This window comes from Pongo abelii, chromosome 16 (assembly GCF_028885655.2).
Source record: "Pongo abelii isolate AG06213 chromosome 16, NHGRI_mPonAbe1-v2.0_pri, whole genome shotgun sequence".
Lineage (NCBI taxonomy): Eukaryota > Metazoa > Chordata > Mammalia > Primates > Hominidae > Pongo > Pongo abelii.
In genome coordinates, this window is record NC_072001.2 from 76826493 (window position 1) to 76852247 (window position 25755).

At 39.4% G+C, this 25755-nt stretch overlaps 1 protein-coding gene across 2 annotated transcripts in view; it reads right to left on the minus strand.

Annotated features, from left to right (window-relative positions):
- The window catches only part of NPTN (neuroplastin), a 77845-nt gene that overhangs the window by 41808 nt on the left and 10282 nt on the right, over positions 1 to 25755 (minus strand). Inside the window, exon 2 of one of the 2 annotated variants that reach the window (XM_054531654.2) lies at positions 1032 to 1379. The exons of the other annotated variant lie outside the window; for it this stretch is intronic. Coding sequence (XP_054387629.1) covers positions 1032 to 1379 — 348 coding nt within the window. The remainder of the gene's footprint in view (positions 1 to 1031; positions 1380 to 25755) is intronic. 2 annotated transcript variants of the gene reach the window in all.

Consider the following 25755-nt stretch of genomic DNA (forward strand, 5'->3'; position numbering starts at 1 on the left):
TTCCTCTTTTTTCAAGACACAAAGAAAAGGCCAGTGTAAGTGGTCCCCACACTATGTCTGGAGTTCCCATCCTCTGGGATAAGGCACACTGTGCCAACAGCTACTCATCAGAATCAAACCGTGAACAGGAATCAACTGCAGCTCTGACTTCCAAACAGTGTGATGGGCTAAAACAATAATAATTTGCAGCTTAGTGTCACCTGGCTCCTAACAACAAAACATAAGAAGGAAGTCCCAGGCTGCTGCTTTTAAAGAGGAGACTAATTAGCAGGCCCAGTGAGGAGTACACTGCTGCAGTAGAGGGCTGTTATCAGAGAAGCACATGCCACGGTTTTAGAAAAGAAAAAGAGCTGGAACTATGAAAATATCCAAGCTTACATGCCACCCAACAACCAAAACACACCACCACACTGCACCCATGGCAACATTCCCATCACAACAAGATGACATCAAGTCACAGTTAAGGGAAGAGGCTGGGCAGACACAAACTTAAAACCATAGAGGTGAAGGCAGCTACTTAGAGAGCTTCAAACAGAAGAAATAAAAAGTAGTTAGACTGGGGAGAGAAACAAAAATAGAAAGGCACCAGAGAAGAAATCAGCAAAAGTATAGCAGGAAACCTACTACAAAATCAAAGGGGAGGGAAAACCATTTCAACACTACCCTCCTTGGACTGCCTGGTTTTATGAGTTTTAATTTAAGCTTCCCAGTTCTCCCTCCCCAACTCTTCCCAACACAGATGATTTTGGACATTCACGGATTTCCTCAAGTTCTTTGTTCCTGAGAAGAAAGACACAGAGAAGGGTTGGGGGATAAGGGAGGCAGAGAGAACGGCAAAGAAAAGAAGAAAAAAAGTTGCCACAGATGTTTTCATACACTACAACCAGAAGGGTCATGGGTTTGAAAAAAAAACGAAGACAAGGGGTGGGGTGAGTGATCATACTGGGGAAGAGGGAAAGGATGCAGAAGGGAAGGGTCATTGGGCCACCTCTAATGACTACAGTACTACTACTGTAGGGTGCTGGACTCACTCTGAAGGACGCTTATGGTGGCCTGGGCTCGAATCCATGTTATGGAGGGGTTTTGCCTCAAGTCATTCCTCTTGGGGTCGTTGCTGGCCCTGCACTCGTAAGTCCCAGAGTCCTCCAAGGTGAGCCGGGTTATTCTCAGCACACTCACGCCGTTTGACCCGTAGGCGGTGTTTACGGTGACACGGCGCTTCCGAGCACCGTCCCACAGCTGTCTGAAAGACTCTGCCCGGTTGACTTCTGCGTACCACCACTGGATCTCTGGCGTGGGGCTCCCGACCACGTCACAGTACAGCTCAAAGGCGTCCCCCGTGAGCTTAGTTTCTGACATGGGCGACTTGACAAACCCAGCTAGAGGGAGGGGGAGCAGGAATGCAGTGACAGGCCAATCAGAAAAAAAAAGAATCAACAGGTGTTAATAGTAATTTAAAGAAAAGAAAAGAAAAAAGCAAATGAGTTGCAAAGAACAAAAAAGGATTCATTTTTAAACTATAAAGAGACAGTACAGCAATTCATACAAGCTTTTAGAAGAAGAACCACACCCTGGGAAGCTTATGAAGCAAAGGCAGGCTAATTACAAGCTGGGGCAGCCCAGGTGCTGGCCAGGCAGAAGCAAGCCCACTGGAAAGCATTTTAGCAATGGGCCCAGCTGGTAGGAATGAGAAAGCCTCAGGTCTTGGGAAGAGCCTCTTTCCTTAAAACACAAACCATTTATTACCTTTTTAAACTCAGGCAAGTGATGAAAGATAACCAGAAGAGGCAGTAGTTTTATATGCCGAATCAGGATCTCTCTTTTGGATGGGTAAACGCTTTGTTAGAAATGCAGTGTCTTTTGCAAGCCTCAACAAGAAGTATTAAATGACCTACTGGTGCCTTCTCTTGGGATTCAGAGTTCAAATTTCAACTGAAAGAGTAGCAAATTTCTCTCTCACACAGGATTCTATCCTGGGTTTGATTAGATTTTCTCCACCTCCTATTCTTCCCTGGGCCTATGGCAAACAAACAACCCAGTTGTTTAGGGTTAGGCAGCCTCTTCCTGAATGCAGACCCTCAGAACAAGACAGCCTGTACTTCACACCACAGTGAGATATTAATACTTTGTGGGTCAGCTCAGAAGTGGGACCAACAATACCAGCAACCCAACTCATTGCCAGCTAATGGAGGGACTGTGCCCTCCATAACCCCATAGATCCATTACCTAGAAAAATCTGAAAAGCTATGGTATTTGACAGGCTCTATACAGTTGAATTGCCTGGCTTCTAGAAGCCAGCTCAGAAGAATGAGAAATGTACCCTGATGAATTAAACTAAACACTAGGGTGAAAGCCAGGCCTCAACCAACACTCTCAGGAACTGCCCAGGAACTAAAGTTGATGCCTACCTCCAATTGCCCATAATTTGCTTGAGGTTACACTTCCATAAGACAAGGTGGAAATGGCAGAAAGAGTAAAAAAAAAAATCCAGGCTTAATTTAAAAACTTGGAGTTAGGTCCACAGGAAATAAAATCAGAGTGCAAGCATACTCTCTCTTACCCTTCCACCCACCTAGGGTTCATTCAGCATTTCTACTGATTCAGACAGTATCCGAAGGTATAAGGCAAGACACTAAAAGAGGGCATTCTGATTGGCTTGGAAACTTCCCCTGGGAGGCCTGCTGCATAAGCCAAGCCAGCCCCTCTGCAGTGAGCAGGGAGTGAGGTCAGCATCTGCCAACATCAGATTAAGAACATTCCAGAGGAAAGGATGAAATAAATGGAACTGTTTTCCTACAGTCCAGAAGCCAAGGATGTAACAGGGCTAGCTGAAAATGGAGGTTACTAAGTGGAAAAATTCCTGTTTACATCCATAGCAGTATTTGCCTTTGGTGATAACCCCACACCATGGACTAAGAACATTAATGGAGGTACTAACTCAAGTAGAGGCCAAGACCTCCAAATTCATACTAGTCTTTCAATTCCTGACATTTTCAGACTCTGGGGAGCACAGGAATGCAGTGATTAACAGGCTTAGACTAAACGTTCTGCCTTTAATATGCCATTTTAAACTACCTCTTCAGATCCAGCATGCATTCCTTGTAAGGAAATATCTACCAGAGGCCCCAAGAAGCCCAACAGATGTCATTCTCAGATGCAAGAGAAGCTTTAGAATTACACAAAGGAGCCCCCAAGCCCCTGCATGAAGAGCTGAGCTCACTGCCAAATAAAGTGGTATCCAAGGAGCCATGTCTCAGTCTCACAAACTACCACCTGCCCACCTGTCAAAGTCAATGCCAGCTAATATAAACAAAGAAGTAAAGGAGGGCCGGGCGTGATGGTTCACACCTGTAATCCCAGCATTTTGGGAGGCTGAGGCGGGAGGATCATGAGGTCAGGAGTTCAAGACCAGCCTGGCCAGTATGGTGAAACCCCGTCTCCACTATAAATACAAAAATTAGCCGGGCATGGTGGTGCTCACCTGTAGTCCCAGGTACTCAGGAGGCTGAGACAGAAGAATCACTTGAACCCAGGAGGCGGAGGTTGCAGTGAGCCAAGATCGTGCCACTGTACTCTGCCCTGGGCGACAGAGCGAGACTCCGTCAAAAAAAAAAAAAAAAAGAAAGAAAAAAAGGGAGGAAGGGAGGGAGGGAGGGAGGGGAAGTAAAGGAAGTTGGTTTTATTTATTTTACTACTGGCTCAAATAACCACAGAAAACTGGATATCAGTAAATCCCTGAAGTGCAGTAAAAGTATTATTCTGTTTTAATCATATTCTTGACCATAAGTGGTAATCACAAATGGTCTTATCACATTATCTGTGAACCTGGGGAGTTACAGCCTCTCAAATGCTGTAATTATGTACTTGATTATGCCCTAGAACTGTTAGTGGATTTCTTTTGTACTTTTTCCCTTCTTCTGTATTGTACTTCAAAGCAGCCCTAGACTTAAGCCTGTTTATCAATCTGTCGACAATGCTAATGTAAAAAAGATGCCTGAAAGTATCCTTTCACCAAGAATCCATCCAATTCCACCGTAACCCCAAGTCCTAATACCACACAACTCACAGGTAGCTGAGAAACAGTCTGACTATGATTCCCACTGCACACAACTGGGCGAGTCACTCGGCCTGATCATGCCACCCTGGGCAAGACTTCCTGCTAAGAGGAAGGAATGCTGATCTGAGTCAGTTCAATTTTCTACCTGTATCAAGGAAAATGGGACGAAGACAAAAATGTTCTTTGCATTAGTAAATTATATGATGTATATTTAAATGAACTTTTAAAACACAAGATAAAAAATCCTTTAAAATGCCAACAATGGACATTTTTCTGTGCTCTCTTTGAAGGCCATTACTGTTATTACCATTACTATACATATAGAGTAACAGGTGACATTTTCTAAGTATGCATTATATGTTTAGGCAATGTGCTAAGCACTTTATTCATTATCATATTCAAAATTCATTTATTCATTATGATAAGTGCCATTATAATTTTCTTAAAGATGTGGAAACTAACGTCCAAAAAAGTTAAATATTTTGCCCACAGTCACAAGCTAATAACAAAGAGTCTGGCCTGGAATCCAAAGCGAAAGCATGGTCTCTTAACACTTACCACAACTGCGGTCAATGTGTCTCACTGGCCTGAAAAGGTTTTTGTAGTTACTTAAGTTAAAGATATGCTTTGTCACCACTTAGTTTAATTAATAAATTAATTAATAATAATTCCTGGCCACAAAAAGCCAGGAACCTTTGACCGACTGTGCAACATAATATGATCACTAACTCCATAAAATTATAATCTTACTAGAGAATGGAGATAGAGAAGCACTGGGTCAAAGAGTTCTTAAAGCAAATGGGGGAGGGTGAACAGTGTGAAAAGATAAGATGATTCTGAGGCAATACTGCCTCTAGTTGTGATGATTCCAATGCCCTGCTTTGGAGAAGGCTGGCTTCAGAGAAGGAAGGAATTTACAAGACACTGGAAAAATTTCTCTGATGCTGTAGTCAGGAGCCAAATTAATAAAGGGCAGCACCTGAAAGTTTTATAAAACTTCGCAGTTTGCAAAGTGCTTCCACATACATCACATCTCATTTCATTCGCACAGTTCCACAAGGTTCATACATAGGGCAGGTGCGGAGACAGGTTTATGACTTGCCCAAGATCACTTAGGCAGTTAATCCTGAGTGGGGCTGGGACTAGAATGCAGGTCTTAGCTTAGTCTAGGGTTCTTTCCAATAAACTGTGCTGCCTCTGAACAAACTAAGGAATTCCTTGATAGCTGAACACTCATCAAAAACCATGAAAAGAGTTCTATTCCCCCTCCAAACAGCATGGAAAAGAAAGAAAAGAAAAAGAAAAAGAGAAAAGAGAAAAGAACCCTCTTTACAAAGTACTGTGAAATCACAATTAGCAAGGGAAAGTTATTAGCAACCATCCACCTCATTATCCATCCAAAATTAGCTTCAATTCAGGAAAAGAACTGGCTCTCAGCAGCAGCAGCAGGAGGTTCAGAGCCTGACTCACTGCCCTGCCTTTCATTACTAAGGGCTTTCAAACAAATATGTACCTTCAACAAGAAAGCACACACTGCCTAAAGTTGGAAGGCCAACAGAAGCATCTATTTGCTCTCTAGGTTAAGGGTCATCCAATATTTTGGAAAAACCCTAAATTTTATAAGACAACCTCCCACCCCACCCTCTTCCCCACCATCATCTCCACCCCCTATCTTAAGTGACTGGGCTCAGATCTGCAAGAGTGTTGGGAAAGTATTAATATCAGTGCATTCAAAGCAATAGTGATAAAGAGGGAAACTGAACAGTGGTTATTGGCTTTGAGGGAGGAAGAGACTAGAAGCTGATGTTGGAGGGGGTGGGTAGCAGGCAGAGCATTAAAAATGGAGGCAGCAAACCCAAGAGAAGCATAATGTAAAATTGCATAACTGGGGATGGGGGATGGGAGGCAAAGATGACAGCTGGGACTAGCAGCCGGAGAAAAGGAGGAGCTCGCTGGCAGGAAAAACTGGATGTGTAGATATGTAGCAGAGGGTGAGAAGAAAAAGGAAACACAGAAGAGCAAGTTGAGCTCAATCCCAGGAAAACTGCTTTCATATATGCCCTAAGGAAGTAAAAAAAGCTAGCCTAGCCCTATATAGGAAAGACTATCATGATTTTTCACATTTACCTCCAGGGCAACCACAGAACAAGAAATCAGACTAACTTTCTCTCTCCCTCAGCTGACTACTGCCAAGGCCAGGCCTTTAAGTCTTGCCTGCTTTTGTCACCTCTTTTAAAAACAGCTGTTCCCTTCAAACCCCCTCTACCTCTAATTCCCTGTGGCTGGCTCATGCTGTTCTCCCCTTCATTCCTCACAATAAAGAGAAAATGACAGCCAAGATCATAAGAGCGTTTCTCTCCTCTGTCTCTCTCTCACACACACACAAATTCAAATCATCTACCTCAAAATAAAGACTGAGCAAGACCCACTGACATCTAAACATGAATACAGGAACTACGAGTATTTCAAATGTCTAAAGGACCCTTAACTGCTGTGAGGCTGTCACAGACTTGAGCCTACACAAACTACCGTAGAGCCTGCCTATCCTTCCTGTTAATCAGGAAACAGATCATTCATCACTATTCCTTAACACCAAAGGCAGGTCAGAAGTCTATATGCACTCATTCTGTGTGTACTGACCAAGGGTAAGGCAGGCTTGAAGCCCTGGGAGCAGTGGAAATGGGGTAACCTCATTCTCTGCAGCAGGAAGAGGTACCACAGATTAGTCTTATCTCTAGGTAGAGATGGCAGCAATTACAAAACATTTTCCAAATTCAAACCTGCTCCTTCCACAGCTACCTTGATCAGGCAGATATGACAAAAGTTTGGAAATTAAGATCATCCCCATCACTAGCTTCTAAACCAGGGTCCACCCTTTATTCTGAAATTATACCATTCAAAATGACCAAAAGCATCTATACCAGCCAGCCTTCTGCTTTGGAGAAACAGGGGAATCTAGTTCATGCCAAGAGAAACTACATAGTTTAGTGATCAAATGCAGCAAACTCTAAAATCAGTTGTCTGGATTCACATAAGGCTCTGTCACTAACTGTATGACTGTAAGCAAGTGACCTAACCTCTCTGAGCTTCATCTCCCTAATCTGTAAAACGGGACTAATAATAGCAGCTACCTCACAGGGTTATTGTGAGGATTATATGAGATAACATAGCTTAAAACAGTACCTGACACATAGTAAGCACTCAATAATGTTAGCTATTATCATATGTCTCCATAGAAATAAGTGCTAAACAGGCCACGGGCAGCAGCCTGCAGCACTGCTCCACAACAGGCTGGGAAGCAAAACTTCACATCCAAAATGAGCTTAACTTAAAATCCAAGTTCTTCAAGAAACAACAAAAAACTAACCTTAAACTTCCAAATAAAATGAGAACCAGAACAGAAATGTTAACTGCAGAAGGGAATGAAAAAGAAGGGAATTCTTCATTCCTTCCTATCTTTAGAGCAAACCAGAATGAACAAAGTGATAATAGCAGACACATGTATGTGGACTCAAGGAATTAGCAAGTGTTTTCAGAGTTATAAACCATTAAATCTAAGATATTATGAATAATCTGGAAAGTCCAAGAATAATAAGAATAAAGAGAGGCAGTACAAATTCTCCTTTTCAAAAAAATTCTTTTAAAGTAGAAAATAATCCTATCAATTATAAATCAGACTGCTTTAACAATATTTGGGAAGATACTGGATACTGAGCAGGCCAAACTGTTCATTTACAAAATATAAGGTGTAGTCATGGAATCTGAGATCATGTTACATTAGCTTAATTTCAGCCTAAGAAAAGGTGTCAGGTTTTGAGTCAGCACCTCCACAAAACAAATTCTCTTAACTTTAAGCAGTTTCTTCAAATGGGAATGATGCCACTTTCTTTATAGAGTAGTTGTGAAAATCATGTTACATTATGTGTAAGAGTTCTGTAAACATAAAACTCTATGCAAATGTTAAGTTACTTTAGGATAGACAAGAAATAAGCATTTGGTATGACGGATCTCCCTTAACAAAAACTTTCATTCAGTCCTGTTGCCAATTCCTATTGACAAGCTAAACAAGCATGATCCTCCTAGATCTACAGGTTTAAAAAAAAGTCAATGACGAAAAAGAAAAAAAGTTAAAAGTATGATTTAAAAAAAAACATGGGCCGCTCACACCCGTAATCTCAGCACTTTGGGAGGCCAAGGTGGGCTTATCGCTTGAGTCCAAGAGCTCGAGACCGGCCTGGGTAACACGGCAAAAGCCTGTCTCTTCAAAAAATTAGCCAGGTGTGGTGGTGCATGTCTATGATTCCAGCTACTCAGGAGGCTGAGGCAGGAGAATCACGAGTCCAGGAAGTTGAGGCTGCAGCATGCTGGGGTCACAACATTGCACTCTAGCCTGAACGACAGAGGAGACCCTGTCTCAACAAACAAAGAAAACAAAAATTATAGGAATCTCTCACCTCAGAAAAATATAACCAAAGTTTTGCATATTTCAGGGGTCTTCCAGACCCTGAGTCTAGATTGTACTACTGTTAGATGAGTGAACAGTTAAGGGTCTATTAAGATGAGAGCTCACCTTATAGGGAAATGAGCCAAGGTTTAAAAAACCTGGGATGGATTTTTCCATTTCTTCAACCTCAGTTTCCTCATCTGAAAAATGGGGACAATGATTCCTATCTTCTTCATAAGGTCATGGCAAGATTCACATGAACAATGTATGTAAAATTACTTCGTAACCTGTAAAGCTATAAATGTAATAACACATCAGTTTTATGCAAGCATTCTACTCTATTACATAAAGAATGATCTAAGGCCAGGCGCAGTGGCTCATGCCTGTAATCCCAACACTTTGGGAGGCTGAGGTGGGAGGACCGCACCAGTCTGGGCAACATGGTGAAATCCTGTCTCTACCAAAAATAGCTGAGCGTGGTGGTGTGCACCTCTAGTCCCAGCTACTTGAAAGGCTGAGGTAGGAGGATCAATTGAGCCTGAGAAGTTGAGGCTGCAGTGAGCTATGATTATGCCACTGCACTCCAGCCTGGTGACAGAGTAGAGACCCTGTCTCAAGGGGGGAAAAAAAGAATGATCTAAACTAGTCCTGAGTGTTCTATTAACATACCTCAAAAGCAGTGTGGAAGAAACTGGGGGGCAGGGCTCACACACATCCATGAAGGAGGGGGATGTCTACTGGACTGACTTTTTCCAAATCTTTCCATTTTCCAAAAGAAAAAAGCACTGCAAACCACTGATCCAGAAAATTAACATGTTTCAAATAGCAAGTGACATTAAATGAGGTAAGGTTGCCAGAAATTAATAAAAATGATTTAGAATAAATTCTGGTTAAAAAAAAAATCTTACAAAAATAGAACCTGACATCAGACCTGAGAAACAGAAAGAACTGGAAAATGTAGGCCGGGTGCGGTGGCTCATGTCTGTAATCCCAGCACTTTGGGAGGCCGAGGCGGGCAGATCACCTGAGGTTAGGAGTTTGAGACCAACCTGACAACATGAAGAAAACTCGTCTCTACTAAAAATACAAAACTAGCTGGGCGTGGTGGCGCATGCCTGTAATCCCAGCTACTCGGGAGGCTGAGGCAGGAGAATCAGGTGAACCCAGGAGGCGGAGGTTGCGGTCAGCTGAGATCGCACCATTGCACTCCAGCCTGGGCAACAAGAGCAAAACTCACCTCAAAAACAACAACAACAACAACAACAAAAAAAAACAGAATTGGAAAATGTTAAAAGCAAAGAGAAGAAGAATCAGCTTAGAATTGAACTCCTCTTGCATTTCTTCTGTACGTCTGTCTTCCAAGGGTCATTCCTATGATCCCGAATATCCTCACATGGACTCTTAACAGACTGAAAGCTCTGCCTGTATGTTATTTATCAGAAAATACTATGGCCATCATGCGGTGGCTCATGCCTGTAATACTACCTACTTGGGAGGCTGACGCACGAGAATCGCTTGAACCCAGGAGGTGGAGGTTGCAGTGAGCCGAGATCACACCACTGCACTCCAGCCTGGGTGACAGAGCAAGACTACTTCTCAAAAAAAATAAAAAGAAAATGCTAGCCACTTGTAGGCTTTTATAGTACTCAGGCAAACAGCTTCATTATCAAAGACACTGCTGGAGACTAACAACATTTCTCCTTCACCCCAGGGAGGAAAAAGGCATTTAATTTACTCTTGAGCAGTCAGATCCAAGAAAGTGTGGCCAAATACAATAAATCGGGGCCCATTTTGACTTTGACATCAAAATGACCATGACTTTTTTAAAACTAAGGATGTGTCTGTCCAAAGAGAAAAATGCAGCAGCCACAAACTATTGTCAAGCTAGTCTTTTCAGGGGAATTTTAGGTAATTCACTTCCCAACTTCACAAATAGTACTTAAGCTGCTGGTCCACAAGAGAAAAAGCTGGTTTTGCTAGCCATTAAAAACCAGGAATGTCTCATGCAGGGGAAACAGAAAAATGCACACTAATAAGCTATATCTTAAAGAGAGTTATTAATGAAAGGTCTGGTTCAAATATGTAAGTGAAACCCTTACATATTTAAGCAAATGCTCATAAAAATTCTCTTATCCCAAGAGATTGTCAAAAGTAGCTATGGGCAGATCTAGAACTACACCCAAAATAGAGCTTTCAGGCCAAAAACAATTTTAATTAATTAAAAGAAAAATAATACCAGTTACAAAACATTTAAAGAGTATACTTCAACTGACTCTCTGGTTAGCATTAAAGCCAAAATGAAAACAATATACTAGAAAGCTTTAATACTTTAATTCGACAAAGATTCTTTGCTTGACCAATATTTAGGCTTCTGAACCTTCTCCTAGGCCCATCTGTGAACTTCCTTATAAAATTCAGTTTTAGCAAAGAACCTTGCTAAGTCAGTTTAGCAAGAACCCCCATCTTTGATCATCCTCAGTATCAGATCAGGTTCTTCAGCCTCCACCATTCCCTAGCTGAGGTCTGATCAACCTGGCCTGTCCTCAGTGAGAATGTTTAGGTTGGGTTAGCCAAATCCTCCTTACCCCTAATGTTTCCTCTTAGTAATTTTCCATCCATTGACCCCCACTTGCCTATGCTGTATTCACAGTTGAGCCCATCTCTCTCCCCAGTGCAGAATCTCACTGCAGTGGTCTGGTCCCTACATCTATCCCATGTTCTAAATAAAGCCTTTCTTACCATGCTTTAACACGTATCATTTTTTTTTCTTTAGCAAGTTGAATAAACCATTCTCAAAGGCCATAGGTAATTACTGCTCAAAAGCTAATCTTTGCCAATACTTTTTCTGTGAAATGCACCTGTCTATAAATTCAGCATAACTTCTGATAACAAGCTTACTGTCTGTCTCTGACACCACAGTAACAATCAGGACTTAAATGTTAAGATAACAAAATTCATCTCATTCTTCCATCATCATATATCCCATGAATATGACAATGAACACAAGCAATCCAAGCTGATAGTCTAAGTATAATCTAGAAGACATTTTAACTGAAAGAGGTAGTAAGCTACTTCTCCCCACCTTTTTTTAAACAGCCATTCTCAGAAACCACAGAGTCAAAAACTCTGACCAGAGGGAAATTCAAGTTTTGAATCACATCTCAGGATGTTAGGTAACCGTAGTCCCAGTCTTCCCAGCTGATGAACTATTAATATTTCCAAAGCATAAATAGCTTATAGCAGAAATCACATTGAGAACTTTGTCATTACATACAAAAGGCAAAGCTTTCCTTGGATGACAAAATTCTAAAGCAGCAATTGTTAAATTTTACCATGCAGCAGAATCATTTGGAGGGCCTGTTAGAACACAGACTGAGGCCTGAGACTGCACTTACAAGTTCTCAGGTGATGCCCCTGCTGCTGCTCCAGGGACCATACTCTGACAATGTCTTGGAGAATCTGAAACTGTGCAAATTTTGTGCAAATTTTCAGCTTGTTTAAATGGAAGGAAAATAAAGGCATAAGAGCCACATAGACGTTTCTGAAATCATATAAAGACTCTCCCATCAGCTGGGTCTGTGATCCATGGCCAAAAGGAGTAGAGTAGCAAAAACAGTTGCTAAAAAAACTGTCTCACTATGATTTCAAAACAATGACTTTTATCTTGGATTCGTTCAGTTTTCCAGTGCATACACTGACAGGATGCCTTCAATTTACCATTTATTGAGGTCCTGTTTACCAAGGACTGTGCACAGGGATAAACTTTGTTCCTAAACAGATTTCAACCTTGCAAGACACAAGACAGAATAATCAAAATACAATACCACTGACAACAGCACTTCTATGACAGGTATGTACAACAGGAACATATATAAAAAATAATTTTGTTGGACTAACGTATACCTAGAAAGCTCATGCACTGAAATCTAAATCTAGCCTTTTCAGTTGCGGGGAGAGATGGTCTTGTTCTAGGCAGGAGGAAACACCATGAGCATAGTATTACAATTAGTAGGAATGAGTTCTAGATAAAGGTGAAAAAATTCAACATTTTTTGAGTGCTATTATATGTCAAGCACCTATTAAGTGCTCATGCTATTCAGAAAAATATCCTCAAGACCTCACAATATAGGCAGAATGACAGGTATCCTGTAAGCTATGAAGAGCATATTCTAAAATAAGCAGCTTAGGCTTCTTTCCATAGAACAAGGGGTATGACTGCTCTGACTGGTGGCAGTACAATGGCTGTCAGAAATAAGGAAGTCAACAAGGAGTTAAGAAGCTCCTTCAATAATCCAAATGAAAAATAGTCTGAACTAATTAAGAGTGGCTGTGGGAATGGTGAGAAGGTAACAGACATGAGAAATGTTTACAAGATAGAATCAAATGAACTTATTGACGTGGGGTGGGCAGTGATACTATAACTGTAATAAGGGAAAGCAGGCTGAGCTGGCTTTAGAGACATCTGGAGATACCCAAATGTAGTTAAAAATAAGGATCTGATATGCAGGAGAGAGGTGGAGGCTGGAAATATGCACTTGGGAATCATCAGCTTTTGGATGTTGAAGCCATGGGAGGAGATGAGCTGACTCAGGGAGGATGAAAAAGAAAGTGAGAATGGAACTTTCTAAATAATTATACTTCTTTCCAAATGATTCACCACTGAATGCAATGCACTTTCACTAGGATAAAATACCCCAAGTTAGGAACTAATTCCCTTCCCATATCTAGACAACACTTTTAATAATATCAAATAAATATTTTATTATTTTGCTTCAGAAGACTTAAAACTCCATGTCAATGACTCAGATATAAGGCACAGTATCCATACCAGAAGGTCTCAAAGCAGCATTAGACTTCGCTTGAGTAGAGCATGTAATGCTATTAGCCTTTACAAAGAATCCTGGCCGGGAGCAGTGGCTCACGCCTGTAATCCCAGCACTTTGTGGGGCCAAGGCGGGCGGATCACCTGAGGTGGAGTTCAAGAGCAGCCTGGCCAACGTGGTGAAACCCCGTCTCTACTAAAAAATACAAAAACTTAGCTGGGCATGGTGGTGGGGGCCTGTAATCCCAGCTACTCGGGAGGCTGAGGCAGGAGAATCGCTTGAACCCAGGAGATGGAGGTTGCAGTGAGCCGAGACGGCGCCATTGTACTCCAGCCTGGGTGACAGAGCGAAACTCCGTCCCCGAAAACAAACAAACAAACAAACAAAAAACAAAAAAAAACACAAAGAATCCTTAACTTCTGAGAAAAACAGTATCCATATGGTTCCAAAGACTACCTTTGGAAATGCTTTTTTCCCCTTACTTTTTTATATGACACATAAAAATTATATTTATATGACACATAATAATTATATATATTTATGGGATACACAGTGATGTTTCAATATATATACAATGTGTAATGATCAGATTGGGGTAATTAGCATATCCATCATCTCAGACATTTATCATCTGTGTCGTGAACACTCCATATTTTCTATTTTAGCAACATGAAAATATGTATTACTGTTATAGTAATCCTACATCTAGTATTTTCTAGCTATAAAACACTAGAACTTATTCCTCCTATCTAGCTTTAATTTTGTGTCCTTAAACAAATCCCTCCCTATTCCTTTCTTCCCTCACCTTCCTGTTCTACTTTTTACTTTTTTTTTTTTTTTTTAGAAACAGGGTCTCGCTCTTGTCACCCAGGCTGGAGTGCAGTGGCATGATCATAGCTCACTGTAACCTTGAACTCCTTGGTTCAAGCAATCCTCCCACCTCAGCCTCTAGAGTAGCTAGGACTACAGGTGTGTGCCACCCCACCCAGCTAAGTTTTTTAGTTTTTTGTAGAGATGAGGGTCTTGCTATGTTTTTTGTACAGTATGCTGGTCTCAAACTACTGGCCTCAAGTGGTCTTCCTGCCTTGACCTCCCAAAGTACTGGGATTACAGGCATGAGCCACTGTACTGGCCTACTTTTTATTTCTATGAGATCAACTTTTTTTTAGCTTCTGCATCTAAGTGAGAACATGCAGTGTTTAAATTACTGTTCCTGGGTTATTTCACTTAACATGGAATGCTTTCTGTGGAGAAAAAGCTAACACATAATCCCAACCAAATTTTCTCAACTTTTAAAAAGGAAAACATGCGGAATCTCAGCCTAAAGCCCAAAGCTAAACCAACTCCCACTCTGCAGTAAAGAGTACTGAAAAGAAACAAAGCCAATATGCCACAGACCAGTGATTCTAGAGAAAATATTAACAGAAATAGTAACCCCTATTTTAGACTGTGATAAAAGTTCATGAAATATTACAATGTTTATGCCCCTTTCCTACCCTTCTGGTCCTCTCCAGTATTTCTGTAAAGATTAAACAAATATGATTTTGGAAAATAAGGATATGATGGTGATACACAGGCAAGTGAACAAGAGACTCTTCACTTCCACAATGGCATGAAACGGGAACATTTTCCCCCCTCTAGGCCCCAGTGGTTTCTCAATTTAAAAAAAATTGAGGATGCTCAGCAGAACTTTACTGAGTCTTATTTTGAATCTTGAAAAATGAGACAAATTTGACTCCGTTACATATGGACCATATGGACAATGTGCTGAAACTGCAAACATTCCCACTACTTAAGTTGTGATAGTAGCAAAAATTATTTATACAGTTACACTGAGCCAGAGTCCAAAGAATATTTGATATTTGGTATGACACAGTTTATGAAGATCCTGTATTTGTCCCTGAATTCTCAACAACTCATATAATTATTGTTCATTCAGGAAGACAGGGAAAATCATTCTTAAAGTAATACGCAATTTCACTCCCATTAAATGGGAATTTATCACATATTCAATTCACTGTTAAATAATTAAAAGTTCCCACTTGTGGAATTTAGTATGCCAATCTTGAAACAGACTATCAAGAACATTTTCTTAAAATTAAATATGCTCCCAAACAGTAAAATACTATTCAATGCAAAACAAACAAACAAACAAAAAAAACAAAAAAACAAACTCTCAAGCCATGAAAAGCCAAGGAGAGACCTTAAATGCATATTACTAACTGAAATAAGCCAATCTGAAAAGGGTACACAGTATGACTCCAACTACATATATGACATTCTGAAAAAGGCAAAACTATGGAGACAATAAAAAGATCAGTGGTCCCAGGAGATAAGAAGGAAGGAGGGATGAAGAGGTGGTACCCAGGGGATTTTTAGGACAGTGAAACTATCTGTATAATACTATAATGATTAACGTATCTAATTATATATTTGTCAAAACTCATAGTATGCACAACATCAAGAATGAACCCTAAACTCAAAGTCCTAAGCTATGAACTTTGAGTGATGATGTGTCAATGTAGGTTCATCAGTTGTAACAAACGTACCACTCTGGTGGGAATGTGATAGTGGGGGCTGTATGTGTGTGGGGACAGGCGGTACATGGGAACTCTCTGTACTTCCTGCTCAATTTTGCTGTGAACCTAAAATTGCTCTAAAAATGCAGTCAATTTTTTTAAATTAAAAGTATCAACTGAAAAATACTTATAATCATGTACTGAGGTTTATTTGCACTTGACACTGAGCATATCTGATTGCAATTTTTTAAATGATACATAAATGCAAAGCTACTTTTGAGCAATCAGAAATCACTTCTGCTCGGACAAGCTAGTAATGTTCACCTATCTTGTGTTTCTGATGCAAGCACAGAAAACATGAGACAGGTTGGGCATAGTGGCTCATGCTTGTAATCCCAACACAGGAAGGCCAAGGCAGGAGGATCGCTTGAGCCCAGGAGTTCAAGACCAGCCTGGGTAACATAGGGAGACCCTGTGTCTTACAAAAATGTGAAGAATTAGCCAGGCATGGTGGTGTGTACCTGTAGTCCCAGCTACTCAAGAGGCTGAGGTGGAGGAACACTCGGACCCAGGAGGTCGAAGCTGCAATAAACCGTGATTACACCACTGCACTCTAACCTAGGCCCACAGAGCGAGATCTTGTCTCCAAAAAAAAAAAAGGAAGAAAAGAAAACATGGGACTCTTAAACTTTAAGATCTATCAGACTGGCCAGGCACAGTGGCTCATGCCTGTAATCCCAGCACTTTGGGAGGCCGAGGCGGGCGGATCACGAGGTCAGGAGATTGCGACCATCCTGGCTAACACGGTGAAACTCCGCCTCTACTAAAAAAATACAAAAAATTAGCCGGGCGTGGTGGCCAGCACCTGCAGTCCCAGCTACGCGGGAGGCTGAGGCAGGACAATGGCGTGAACCCGGGAGGCGGAGCTTGCAGTGAGCAGAGATGCGCCACTGCACTCCAGCCTGGGTGACAGAGCCAGACGCTGTCTCAAAAATAAATAAATAAATAAATCTATCAGACTTCAACTAGGCTATCTTAATTAATGCCCTCCTAACTCCATTAAACAGGAATCTCCCATCATAGGGAAAAGAATGTCATAGGAAGAAATCTCCTAAGCCTTTATCACGTTAAATGCCCAGGAGAATAAATTACACTTATGGGTAAGGTAACCATATAATTTGTCATCTAAAGCTGAATCCTTCTGAGAGTGAAAGGGGTGCTGTTAATAATTCTGACAGGGCAACAGGCACAACCTGAGAATTATGGTTACTCGACTTACAGGGAACCTGGAGGATGTATTATGTAAGATTAAGCAATTAGAGTGGAGATATCCCAGAATAAAATTCTAGGTCAATAAACTTCCAATTCTAAATACAGTATATTTGTGATTTACAAACTTTCCCCAAAACCTGGAGCAATAGTTTTCCAAGAATCCCTTTGATTGTTAAATATCTGAGTCTCAGATTCAAATATATCAAGTCCTCCAAAGCACCTCCAAAATTCCTATTTTATTTTTATCTATTAAAATTATAAATCTTCCACCTTATTCTTCTACATTCAATATTAATTGGTAATTATACCAACCTTAGCTAATTTTTCCATTAACTAGAACCTATTGTCTTAGTATAAAGTACACAATTCAAGGCCCTACTGCTCCAAAAGAAAATGCCTGTCTTGATTTTAAATGGTAGTATACAAAGATCAATGAACACTAATATATACAAAAGGCAGTTCTCCACTTAGTAATTTCAGATTATCATATTTACTAAAATCATAAACTCTGGTTAAAAAAAAAACAGGCCAAGATTGTGTCAGCTACAGTCTCGCTCTGTCGCCCAGGATGGAGTGCAGTGGCACAATCTCAGCTCAACTGCAACCTCTGCCTCCTGGGTTCAAGCGATTCTCCTGCCTCAGCCTCCCAAGTAACTGGGATTACAGGCGCCCGCCACCATGCCTGGCTAATTTTTGTGTTTTTAGTAGAGGCAGGGTTTCACCATGTTGGCCAGGCTGGTCTCAAACTCTTGACCTTGAGTGATCCGCCTGCCTCAGCCTCCCCAAGTGCAGGGATTGCAGGTGTGAGCCACAGTGCCTGGCCTGGACCTAACAATTTAAATTGTAACTTTTTGAAAAGTATATTTAAGCCAGGTGTGGTGGCTCATGCCTATAATCCCAGAACTTTGGGAGGCTGAAGCAGGTAGATCACTTGAGCTTAGGAACTCAAGATCAGCCAAGGTAACAAGACAAAACCTCATCTCTACAAAAAATACAAAAAAAAAAAAAAAAAAAAAAAGCTGGGCATGGTGGTCCACACCTGTAGTACCAGCTACTTGGGAGGCTAAGGTGGGAGGATCATTTGAGCCTCGAAGGTGGAGGCTGCAGTGAGCTGAGACTGTGCCACTGCACTTCAGCCTAGGCAACAGAAGTAGACCCTGTCTTAAAAAAAAAAAAATGCATATTTATAGAAATCATTCCATTTAATAAACACATACACATATATTAAAACCTGAAACCTCAGTTCCCTTGTGTATATAACCAGAAGACTGGAATGGACAATTTCTAAGGTCCTTTCAGCTTTAATATTCAGCAAATCTATGTATTTGTAGATGTAATTGATGAATTAATTCAAATGCCATGTTCTATGAATCCATGAAGATGCATAAGGTAAGAAGAAAGAATATATGTTAACAGATTATAAATTATTTGGAAACCAGGATATGTCTCTAATTTTGTTTCCCTACAGTGCCTTGCTGCACACATTATACTCAATATTTGTTAAAAGAAACGTGAGTAATAAGATTCTTATTAATGAAGGATTAAGAAAAAATCCTTTCATTAAATTTCAACCTATTAAAAACTTAAAATGTACTAGTCACGTTAATAAATATATAATAAATGAAACCATCTTTCTTTGATTAGTGGAGTTTTTCATAGAAAGGTGGCCATCAGAGCCACCTTTCTTAATATCAACAGAATCATATTAATACAATCTAAAAGACTAGACTTTGATATATTTGAATTTACCACAGATATCTTAGAAGTTACCTTTTGTTTAAAAAAAATCAAATCCCTAATGTCAGTTTGTTTTTTAACAAGCAAGGGAATAAATTTGAGTTTAAAATAGATTTCTTATTTGAGTTTTTACTTTACAGTTAGGTTTCAACTTAACCATTGTTTTCCAAGTTAGGTAGTGATGCTGCCCAACACTAAGTCTAAAAGAGATGGATGTTCACAGTCTCTGTGAAACTCCTAGCATCAAAAACAAACAGCCTAACAATCTTTTTTTTTTTTTTTTTTTTTTAAAGATAACCTTGAAGAAAACCATGGTGGGCCAGGGATGGACAGGGAGTAGGACATTTTTTAACTATTCTTAAAAAATAAAAAAGAACATTTCAAAAAGATTACTGAGCACATAACTAATGTCTCTGAAAGGAAATTCATTATAACAGCAGCTAGCCTTTATTGATCATTTGTGTTAGACATAATGCAAAGTATATCATAATTTAATTTGCTACATAAAGATACAGTCTACCTCTTAAGGTTGCTTTTGCCATTCTACACAGTACAGAGGAAGGATGCACACCTTGGCAGTATCCTTCCAGAGCTTGCAATCACTACACTATACTGCCTCACTGACAGCAATGCTTTTACTATAAACAATCAGAACTAAATAATATCCTATATACATTATTTAATCCAAACACATTTTATCTTAGAATGACTGTACACAGTGAGTTCCACTTCTCTGTCATCAAGGTTAACAGTTCAGGCCTTTATTACTACACTTTCATCCCCAATCTGAATTACCTATACAAAAAGTCTATGTGGGCCTATGAGTTTAAAAGGCATTTGGCATTACTAAAAAAGACCGATTTTTAAAAGCTGATGTTCCTAACTAGTAAACTGGAACTTGGTAGTAGGTTTCCAGTTCTTACTGACAGATCTCCAAGATGGTTACTAAAATGACACACCCCTAAGATTTTCTTCCCACCAAGAAGGGATGAAAATAGCAGGTTCATCCTCTTTCCACCCAGAGACTTAACAGCACATTTCTGCACTCTATCATGTACATATACCTGGATTTCAAAACTCGGGTAAATGACAGGTAGCTCTTTCTTCCCCAGAGGTTGGCAAGCCTTGTAATAAAAATTATTTTACTGAATCCATTTTGCATAGGGGTAATTATATTTGTGCTATTTTATACATTCTATCTTAAATGGGTCATCTTTTCTGTTGGTCTTATTCAACAATGGACATATATATTAGTATAAGTATCTTAATTCTCGGTTTTACAAAGTATGCACAGGACCTCTTCTGTGCAGGTATCAAGACTGACCAAGTAGATTATGAACCAAAGGTACAAAACACTCTTATGCAAAAACTTTAAAAGTAGGTCTACAAAGGGATCATCCATTTTTCAATTTAAAAACCCTGCTCCACAGACCCTAAAGATTCTTTGAAACACTTATGGGACTCCCTCTACCCCTCAAACAGCTCTACTTGTATCTAATTAACAACAACAAACTTTCTGCAGCTAAAGGTTGAAAACTCCTAAATCTAATTCTTGCCCCAAATTAACACTCAGATATACCACGGGCCAAAGAGGCTATACTTTAGTTGCAGAACCCTTAACTACAATTCAAATATTCTGACTCCTGTTCACTAATGCTCTATCCACTAAAACCTGCTGCCTCCTCAGTCCCTCAAGAAATCCCAAAATTCAGCCAACTGTCCAAATCTATTCTATTCTCCCTTCACAATTACTTCTTATTTCTACTGTCCTCAACTTGTTTCAGGTCTGTATTACCTCGTAACTACATGATTAAGTAGAATTTTCACCTCTGCAGTGAGGTAGAGAGGTTATACTACTTACCTAGTGTCCCAAACACCAGTAAAAAATATTGCTGCTTGTCTTGAAAAGGGACAGCAAAATTGTTTCCAGAATGCTTTCACTAAAAATCAGCAAAGCTGTCCCAGGAGTTACCCACATGGCTAAGATATTAAATGTGTGAACATTGAAGACTTCAGCCAAAAATTGGATAAAATTGTAGTAGTATATTTTTCTATTCCATTTAATGAAGCTTTTCCCTGCTTCCCTCTCAGTAGGCCAATTTCAATATCAAGAATGCAGTCATTATCAACATAATTCCCTTTGGTGACAATTAGTAACAACAGATGTATTCCAGCAGTTCCATACATTTACATAAATGAAAGTATCTGTCACTCCAATTACTATATTCAAAAAAAGACTATAAATACCTAGATGAATTATAACATACTACTAAATGCAAAGCATCACAGTATGTAAATGATATGCCTACATAAACCAAGCTTTGAAAGGATACACAACAAACTACTAACACTGCTAACTAAAAAGTAGGAATATCAAGGAGTAAAAGGAAGAACTTCAACATTTTAAACACCTAAGTATTATTTGAAGTTATCATGTAAGCAAATCCTTTCATAATTTTTAAAAATCCAATAACTTTTTCCTTCTTTCAAAAAACGGAATGAAATAATTCAGTATCAAAATGTTGGCTAACCACTATCCAATGCAGGAGGATTCATCCTTCCTAACTAACCACTGGTATTCCCTCCTGTGGTTAGTTACAGCTATTCTTTGGAAATTTGACCTGATGAAAACTTGACTAAATTCTAGGCACAGATGGCTGACAAGCTTATGTATCTGGTTACCTCAGGCTCACCTACTACTGGGCCTGTCAAGTTTTTCGAGTGGTGTATTTTGAGAGTTCAAGACTTGACACAATTCTTTAGTTCTTTCCGTGACAAACAGATAGTGTTGCAGAATGGTAAGGTGACACTCTACTAAAACACTACTACAAACACATTCCACTCAAACTCCCATTCTGGCTTTACAAAGCTGCTGAAATGTACACACCTGTTACTAAAATACAAATGCCAGGAAAGCTCATTCTTCTGATAACTTCTGAGCAATTTTCACTATAACCTAATGTTCCTACAGCAAGAACTACTACTTTGTATACTCTACTGGTGTTTTTTTCTCCCTTTAATGCATATCAAAATTTGCCCTTTCATCCTCCAGCTGTAAAGTCTGACTACCCCTAGCACCACCCCCACCCCATAATTGAATTTTAATGTCTACTTGCCACTGAGTAGCAAATTATATGCTCCACGGGCAGACATTTCAGAACGTTGCACGTACACTACTCCACAGTAAGTGGTAGCTCTGCAGGGAAGCAAGTACCACACAGCTCACAATCAATATTCATTACTAGCCGCCTGCCTGGAATTCTTTCTGCCTCGATGTCCTCACTTCCATCAGGAATTAATTTCCTTTGTGACCAGGCCTTGAAGACCAGCTGAGCTGTTTCTGAGAAACATGGGCTTATGACCCTTTGGGGATTAAAAGATTTTAAAAAAATATATGTTAGAAAGATCTCTACCATACAAAGAAAGTCATTAAACAGCTATTAGGAAATGCAAAAATACCCACTCACAATATGGAAACACTCCTGCTCAAAAACACCAGTCATCTAAACTTTTATATTACACTTAGAATATGGAACCACTACCTCTCTGCCTAAAAAGGATTAAAACAGAATTTAAAAATTTTAAGTGGCAAATGTTTATCCAGAAACAACTGAAGATACCAGAAGAAACAGGATCAAGAAGGTGTGTGTAAGAAGAGAATAAAATTAAGATAGGAAAAATAAAATGACTTTATAAGAAATTACAGGCTGGGTGCAGTGGCTCGAGCCTGTAATCCCAACACTTTGGAGACCAGCCTGAGCAACAGTGAGACTCTGTCTCTATGAAATATTTTTAAAAATTAGCTGGGCATGGTGGCACGCACCTGTGGTCCCACTACTCGGGAGGCTGGGGTAGAAGGATCACTTGAGCCCAGACAATGGAGGCTGCAGTGGGCTGTGTTCTCACCACTGACTCCAGCCTGGATAAAAGAGCAAGATCCTGTCTCAAACAAAACAAAACAAAAACACCTCCCTGGGCAACAGAGTGAGACACCATCTCTACAAAAAAGTTTTTTAAAAAATTAGCTGGGTGTGGTGGTGCACGCCTGTAATCCCAGCTGCTCAGGACAGTGAGACAGAAGGATTTCTTGAGCCTGGGAAGTTGAGGCTGCAGTGAGCTATGATCATACCACTGCACTCCAGCCTGGGCAACATAGCAGCAAGACCCTGTCTCAAAAAATAAAAAATAGTAACAATAAATTAACTTAAATTAAAAAATTTAAACTAAGGCATAGAGGTCTTTAAAAGGATTCCAAATCATATTGTAGAGGAAAACAAAGATAGACAACAGAATTATGGTGATGGGAATAAAGCTTCTATTGCTTTAACTATTTAGATCATTGTCTTAATTACTAATGTTTAAAAAGAAAACTTTCTGCTGCTAAAATCTGAAAACAAGATGTACAGCAAGCTATGTACATCTCTACAAAATTTTACAAGAACCAAGAAAATGTAAAACTTTCAAAACATTCACTGGAAAACTGGAAGAAAATAATATAACATAGTTTCCTAGTAAAACTCATGCTGCTAAATTTCTAAGTCAAGCAACAACTACCAAAACATGTCACTTGTATGGAACAACTTAATTTTGATGGTGCAATACATTACTGTAGTATTAGCAAAATCCCCTGCTCCAAGACGGCTCCAAAAATAAAGACCACTGCTACCTGGATACATTAATGTTAAAAGCTAACCGGAAAGACCAAGGAGGGTGATCTACTGAAATAGTTTGGAATAAGCGTATTTAGTGTTATAAGCATCAGGTTTCACATACCCTAAATGGTAAATAAGTTGTGTGTTAACCAAAAAAGTTCATTTTAATTACTTTCTAGCTTGTTAAAAATAAGAAGGGACTAATATCCTCTATATTAAAGATTTCAAATTTTATAATCATTTTACTATAGAACACATAGCTAGCTTTAAAACAACAGATTAAAAAGTAACCAAGATAACTGAAGGGGTATTAGGGCAAAGAGAAAAGTTCACTAAGCACATGTATCTTGTGTCATGTACTGTACTGGGCATTGTATATATGCACTCTCATTCTAATGACCATCCTGTGAGGTGTGCATTATGTCTAATAAGCAGCTGAGAAAACAGAGGCTAAGAGAGATTAAGAGATTTGCCAAAAATCAGGGTTTCAACCTAATCTCTCAGGCTCCAAAATTCATAATATAATCCTTTGGTGAAAGGGACACAACTTAAGAGGCCCACTGATAATTTTATTTCATCAGCACAGTGTTTTTTAAATCCAACTTTCAGTGTTTTCAAAGCATGTATTCTCTAGTTTAGCAAATGGTACTTGTTTAGCTCTTGTGGTAAATGAGTTTGCAAACCCTGCTTTAATGCATGTCAACAAAAAGAATAAAGGCAAGTCAACAGCTGTTCTCCTTGCCTTTCCATTCCTAGAAGGGATGTGGCTTTGACTACTGATAGTCCTAGGGACTAAGTACTATAATCCTACATCAGAGGACACTTACAAGTACAGGAACAAAATGAAGATATTCTCAATGGGGGCTGCCCTGCCTTTTATAGGGCATTTTGGAAATTTCTCTATTTTTGGTTGACACAATGACTGAGGTGAAACTACTAGTCTTTAGTGGGCAGGCACCAAGGATTTGCAACATCCCACAAAGTAAGGAAAAGTTTCGCACAGTAAAGAATTGTCCCGCTTCCTATACCACTTTCAAATGACATTCAAGATGAAAAACTTGTTCTGAGCCCAGAACCCAACTGTTTTAAATATAACACAAAGTATTCTTGCATGATTTTAATCATCACTTAATTTTCCAGGAATGTAATTACTGTGTAAAGTGTTCTTTCGTTCATTTGGAACTCTACCAAGAGCTGCTCACCTTTTCAGAAAATCACATTATCAACAGCAACACCGCCTATAGTATTCGACTCACCATTACACCACAACTGTATCGGTCTGAATTTGTAGCTTGGTTTTTCTAATATAAACAATGGGCTACTTCAATGTCTTTCTGTGTAGCCATCTCTTAGCACTTACAGACTGATCTAAACATTGTATTATTAGAGTACTTTCCCTTATTTTCTCCTTTATATTACATTTAGGACATCGGATTGTTTTTTCTTCAATAACATGTAGGTAGGTCAAAACATCTATGAATGTTATTTCAAGATAGTAAAAGGGAGTTACAAAAATTTGCTATAAAAAGGAAACACAGCTAGACATCTGATTTCACTTTCAGTCACCTATCTCGGGGAGGAAAGGAGAGAATGGGGATGAAAAATAACAAGGGTCCCTGTGACTAAATTTAACTTGAAGTGAGAGCAGTGAGCACACTACAAAGATTATAGAAATTCAATAATAACCTTCCCTAGTAGAGAGGAATAACTAATTCAATGAAAAGACTGGCCTATTAACAACCATCTAAAATGCACATTTTAATGATATGGTCATCATTTGTCAAAAGAGCCAACCTTGAAATAATCTGGCCTTTCTCATTAGTACTTTATTTTTCCTCTTAACTTTCTTATGAACTACCAGAGTTGCAGTTAACCTATTAAGGGTAAACACTATAAATACCATGCCCTATAACTCAAAGCTAAACAAGCATGCCATTTAAAAATATAGCAGTTTATTAAGCACTTTAGCATACATTATAATTTAATCCCATAAAACTCTATGAGTTAAGTATTACACTAATTTTTAAAATAGAAACCAGAGTACTAAAATGCAAAGAGATGATATTTCAGGGCTACTGCCAAATCCAGTGTTCTTTCTACTTAACTTCATTGCCCGACAAGATGACCTTTTCAGTATAGTTCTTATTCACATTTTATATTTACAATGGTAATTTCCTCTTTCATAAAAACTACAAGTTACTTTTAATACTTTTTAAAATTACCTTAAATATATTTCAAATAAATATGGGTA